Raw genomic sequence first — 6,221 nt, forward strand, 5'->3', positions numbered from 1 at the left:
AAGTTGTGCACACAACTAGAACCATATGATATGCAATTTTGTTTGGGAGCAGAACTGAATATTTTTAAAAAAAATATTGGTAGTTTTTACACATGAAATTACTCCCTCATGGGTCAATCACAACAGATGTTTTGTAAAATAAACTACTCATATAAACGCGTCTTGATGTTCCGTGCAACGCACAGACATCTTATTAGTAATGGGAAATGATCGTCAACACATCGTGAATAAGCCTAGTAAAACTAACAAAAATAATGTGAATCACACTATATTGAGATTCAATTAAGGTGGTGTTTGGTTCTCTAGTCCTAAGACTTTTTCTAGTCCCAACTAAAAAGTCCCTAGTCCCTAAAAAGTCCCTCCCTGTTTGTTTCCAGTGACTAAAAAGACCCTAGTCCCTTCCTAGAGGTTATTAAATGACCATGTTGCCCATAGTATATAGAAAAATAACAATCAAACAACACCATGTGGTGGCGGGCCAATGGATGCATGGAGGGGCATTGTTGAAAAAGTCCCAAAAAGTCCCAAAAAGACTCTCCTTGAGAATCTTCTTCATTTAGTCCCAAATGTCTAGTTTAGTCCCTAAAAAGTCTCTCCCGTTTGGTAAAAAAATCTCTAAGAGGGACTTTTTTTAGTCCCTACATAAAAAAGTCCCTATAAACAAACACCCCCTAAACCAAGCAGGTCACTGCATAAGACAACATAGTTGGTCCAAACCACAAGAGGACCCGCCAAAACTGATGTTGGCAAAAAAGAAAGTCACGTTGCAACAAAGCATATAGAGCGCCAAAATATTTAGTCTGGCAACAAAATAATACCGAAGCACGAAATATTTAGTCTGGCAACATGCATTTTGCTTACAGTACAAACCAAGGCATTGCCACGCCCAGTGTACACCGAATACATCTCAAACCATACATGACCTCTAAAAAGTGGACACCAAACCCCCCTGCGGCTGAAATAGTCTGAAATTGAAAACTACTTATATTTGATGGGAAAGAGCGGCCTACTCAACACTCAAGCTTAGTGGCATTCGTGATTTGTGGTACTCTGAATGAGGATCCACCGACAGCCAATACAGATGCCACATACACTCTTCGCAATGTTGGTCGGCTTCGGGGATAAAGTAGCACCCGCATGTTGTACAATGTTTAGCCTGCAAGAACAAAAGAAGGCGTCAGACCTCATGCAAACCAAGTGTGAACCATTAATGCCAAAATGCTGAAGTGCCCGCCATTGGTCAGTGTACCTTCTCGTTTAAGTACGTTGTGTCAAACAGAACCAAGGACAGACAAACATGGGGGTACAATGAAAGGCCCTACTACAATACCAACTAGTGAGAAACTAGGTACGTATTTTTTGCCCCCTTTGGTTTCATAAAACTATTGTTTTGGGCGATGGCATGGACTTCAAAACACAATTTTAACCAGTAGTTTTTATTATAATAAGTTCGTTCACAAGAATCAAACAAATTATATTGCGAAAGTACTGTCCTTGACAAATTTATGTTTTACTTCAAATATTTCTTAACATACAGGTACTCTGTTTTGGAAGTTTGACTACTTGTGCCTATATAAGAGACTGAAACGGCAGCTTTTAGGGAAACGAATGGGCTAGAAATTACTTAACCTCTTACATTGGTGATATCGATTACAGTTAACTTGCTAATCAATAATAATAATAATAACAGAGCAAACTAGCTCACCGAAGAAAGAGAAGGCACATGTCAAACATCAGAGAGTTAATCAGCAAAATATATACGGGAAGGAGCGGTGTGAAAAAGTAAAGTGCACAAGTTTACGCAATGTTGTTGGTAGTTTCGTAGTGGTATTTTCAAATCAGACCCGTGATTTGCTCTGTAAATTATGCTTGTCAATTTTCTTAACTTCAGCATACATGCCACAGGAAGAGTAAGAGTAAGTGATGTTCTCTCACTCATGGAAAGTGCATCAATGAACCCGGGTACATATGAACCCACTTTGAAAAACATATTTCTAAATGTTAAAAAAATCTGAAAAATGTTGCACGGATACGTCTTCATGTTTTATGTGCGTGCATAAAGTTTCACGGAAAATTAACCTTTTTTGTGGCCTGTGCAAAAAAGACAAAAAATTATATCGTAAGACGCTATTTAGAAGCACTGGAATTTGTCTTTTTTACGGAGACAAAACAAAAAGACATTTTTTCACAAAACTTTGTGCCGCGCACACACATTTGTCAACATGTATGCATGGAATTTTCTTTTAAATTTTTCAACATTTTAAAATGTGTTTAAAATGCATTTTTCAAAAAGTGGGTGCATATGCCCATGGGTTCAGGAAGTGCCGCACTCATAGGGTATATAACATTCAAATATAAATCTAGCAAAAGCTTCAACAGTCTAAATTAATCAGTCGGAGCAAAAACTGCAGTAGCCCCAAATTATACGGCTCAACAACTATGGTAATAGAAAGTTGAAATATCATGTATCCCCTCATGACTACAATACAAACATTGTTTTCCTGCCAATCCATTCAAATGACTACAAGAAAATAGAGAATTACTGAAAAGCATGGCTGAAGTTATACATATGTGGATATGCCAAAGATCTATAATTCACAGATGTTTCCTTGCATTGCACATAGAAATTGTACCTGAGAAAACAGGATAAAAAATAAACAATACTCACCTCAGAGGTAAAACTGCTCTTCAAACTCAAGAGATTTCCTGTGTATATAGCAAACAATCTGGAGCCTGCCATCTGAAATTCAGTATAACTATCTGAAACTGGATCATATATTCGCAGCAAATCTGATGTGCCGATGGCTATTCTGCCGTCGTTTAGAACCAGCAAGGGTTGGGCAAAGAGATTCTCGTATAGAAAACCGATGCTGTACTTCCTATCCCAGAGACATTTCTCAATGTCGATCAAAAACCACAGGTCCAAAGGGTGACCCATAGGATCGTGTACCATAACCAAGAACCCATTCATGTTGACCAACGAGAGTTTACGGTATAGATCACTGTAATCACACGTTCCATTACTGGCCTCGATAAAGTTACGCACCTGGAGTGGACCTCGGAGAGTGCCCATCCACTCCTCTGCCTCGAGGTCGAAAGAAGCAATGCTACATGGCTCGACGCGGTCTCCAGTATATGTAAGGCGGTGGCTTGCGAAATCCAACAAGAAGTAGACAACTCCATTGACAACCACACTTTTCTTCGAGCCACTAGTGACAGGGGACGGAGGGCCTGGTCTCTCCCTCCATCTTGCACGACGACTGCCGGCACCACCACCAAGGGTGATGACCTCAGAGATCATCGGCATGGAGCCGTGACTCCAGCCAGTGACGCTAACGCAGCGGAGGGCCTTGTACTCTCCCGTGGAGACAACCTGCCCCAACTCAAATGCATAGGAAAAGAAAGCTCTGACATGCGCGTGCTCCTGTGCGCGCTTGTAGGGCAAAGCCAGAGTGTGCCCTGTGGCCGGGTCAATTACGTGACCGCTCGTGTGGCAGTTCTTCTTTCCGGTGACACAGATGAGGTCCAGGCGTGTGCACAGCAATGTGGCATTCTCTATGCTGGTGGTCATCCGCCTGACGACATGGCCAGACAAATCCATTATGTTCACGGTCCCTCCTCCGTCTCCGAGCAGATCACGGATGCATGTGACAATGAGCGGGCCAGGGTGCTTCGACTTGTGCGCTGCGATGAAGAGCGGGTCGGACAGGAATGACCTCCAGGATCGGCACACGGCTCGGAAGCGGCAGAGCGTCCTTGCCGGCAGGCGCAGGAGGATGTCACGCAGCACGTCTTCAGGCAAGACAGCGGCAGCGGCACCGGCACCGACAACAGTGGGCTCGGCTTGACTACCCTGTGCAGCACACGGTGCTGGCATTGCCATCGCTGACGACGCACGATCTGCAGTTAACAGGGCAGCTATCAATTTTACTCGGCAATGTGGCGACTGACCAAAAAACGCCCAAATACATCAAAGTTTTACCCAGGCCATGTTCGGTTAATCCCCTCCCAAGTGTGATTGAACTTGCAGACGACACGGCATATGCGAATCAAGTGGTAAATAAAATACTTCAATCCCCTACCATTCCTCCATCGTCTCTCGCATGAGCTACGAACCGAAAGCTAGTTATCAAAAGGAACGCGAAACCTAAGCCCTAAACCAAAAGGGGTAGGGTTAGGAAATCAAATGGTCAGCAGCGTTGGTGAGATGATAGGAGGGCGGGAGCCTTTACCACATCGCAGGAGCGGCGGTGAGACGAGAGGCGAAGGAAGCGAGCGCGGACGCTGGACGGCCGGAGGGGGCGGCGGGGCGACCGGAAGGCGAAATGACGGCGAGCGACCGGCCAACAGACTGGGTTGATCCTTTTTTCCCCTTCTGATTGATGGAGGTTTTTTCCTTCTTTGAGAGAGAGAATTCTGAATGATGGAGGTTTTTTTTTTTGAGACAATCTGAATGATGGAGGTCAGCAGACGTCAGGACAATGGGCTCGCATCAGGAGCAGGCCCCGAGCTCAATCAAATGAGGGCCTTGCTTTGCTGGCCCGTGCAAATATTAAGGGCCCATGTAAAGCAATGTCTGGTTCTCAAAAAAAAATGTAAAGCAATGTCGTAACGCTAAAGGCAGAGCGGTACCGTACCAAACATACATACATACATTATAATTTAAGGGCTTAATAGTCAACGGTAATTTTTGAATAAATTAATCAACCAGTAATTGTTTAGGGTTTACCCCGTATGTACTTTGTAAATCTCATAATCAACTCATACCAATTGCATAAACATATTTTGGAGTGTGCAAGTTGGTAAAAACTCTGAATAAATCTAGTAAAAATAGGAAACTTCTTTAAAGATCTCGTTGCCATTGCGACATTTGATAAACGCAGTTGCGCATTATCATTAACTACAGGACATTTTTGTATTTTGGATGCAGTCCTGAACATACAGAAATACACAGAATTTGACAAACAGAAACTTGATCCAAACCAACATGAACTTCATTCGACATCAGTGGCAACCGGCAACAAATATAACAGATCATCATTTTTCAAATCCACACTGCTGTTGCTCGTTCCAATACAAGTCAAGTAGGATATGTATTACACACAAAAGAAATAGCACTATCAGTCAAATAACACAACCAATAAGATCAACCAACAAATGTACATATATGATGAAGCTGCTGCTCTTCTCCATCAGCATTCCAAGAAAAAAATATTAAGAAACAACTGACGAATTAGAGGGCCTGCGACGAGAAAACAAGGGCGCGAGATGAGTGCTTCTAGATATTTGATGGCACCTCGTCGATGTGCTGCCATACATCATATATTCCACCTCTTATCTGTGCACATAAAAAGATCCTTAAGACAGACGTACACTGCTGAAAAATAACTACTCCTACAATACATTACTGTGCGTATGTGGAACAGACATTAATAAATGTCTTCACAATGATCAAAACCTTTCAAACAGAAATGCATACCATGAGTGTAAGGCCTATTGAAGGTTATAGCACTTACCAGATGGAGTGTGAGGAACAGCAACGCTGCTCTTCACATTTTGCTGGGCTTGGGAAGATGACCGTTGCATGCGAGGAGATGTTTCATTTTTGCCGTTTGTTATGGGCAAAGAATGCCTCTTCCTCGGGTTGTTGTCTTGCACATCTGGGCTTAACTTTGGGGATAGAGCGGCCGCCTTTGCTCTTGCAGATTCTGTGAACTGCATGTAACTTGGCAATGGAGTGCTGTTGCTCATGCGAGGTTCTTGATCAGCGTTGTCAGACTTGGCAACCTTGCCTGAGCTCTCTCTCTTCGCATGCTTATAATCCTTTGACAGATTATCTGTGCTGCTTCGTCCGACTGAATTGCTGCTTGGACTAGTCAGCGACCTTCTGCTTGCATGAGACTTTGATTTTTTGCTCTTGCTCTTGCTCTTGTTGGTATTAACAGAGACCTCACTTGATGGTGTGCATTGAGATTCCACAAAAGTGGTTCGGCTCATGGGAGTTCCCTCAGGTGACTTGGCATATGATCCTATAGACTCCTCTATTTGGTCATGCAAATCTGGCTTTCCTGATTCAACATGTGCTTGCTCAAGGACAGGATCTGTGGCAATGGGAGGGTTATCAACATCACCATTCAGTTCTTCCTCTTTCTCTGGCTGGACGACTTCTTCGGAGGTGTCCTTCACTTCAGAATGTAAAACATGGGTATCTTTCTCGGCAT

General features: G+C 43.1%; 2 protein-coding genes across 2 annotated transcripts; both read right to left on the reverse strand.

Moving 5' to 3' along the window:
• Positions 1–814: 814 nt before the first annotated feature.
• LOC125528764 (F-box protein At3g07870-like) lies at positions 815–3,897 on the reverse strand. Its single transcript, XM_048693202.1, has 2 exons — positions 2,669–3,897; positions 815–1,156 (listed from the first exon to the last, which is right to left on the reverse strand). Exons 1-2 carry the CDS (start codon positions 3,881–3,883, stop codon positions 1,007–1,009), a joined length of 1,365 nt encoding a protein of 454 aa, XP_048549159.1. The 5' UTR covers positions 3,884–3,897; the 3' UTR covers positions 815–1,006.
• Positions 3,898–5,023: 1,126 nt separating this feature from the next.
• LOC125528763 (protein IQ-DOMAIN 32) lies at positions 5,024–6,221 on the reverse strand (the record flags this gene model as incomplete). Its single annotated transcript, XM_048693201.1, is given in 2 exon segments — positions 5,024–5,338; positions 5,517–6,221. Coding segments are annotated over 2 exon segments (725 nt in total), but the record flags the coding sequence as incomplete, so codon positions are not given.

This window comes from Triticum urartu, unplaced genomic scaffold, assembly GCF_003073215.2.
Source record: "Triticum urartu cultivar G1812 unplaced genomic scaffold, Tu2.1 TuUngrouped_contig_5090, whole genome shotgun sequence".
Taxonomy (NCBI): Eukaryota; Viridiplantae; Streptophyta; class Magnoliopsida; order Poales; family Poaceae; genus Triticum; species Triticum urartu.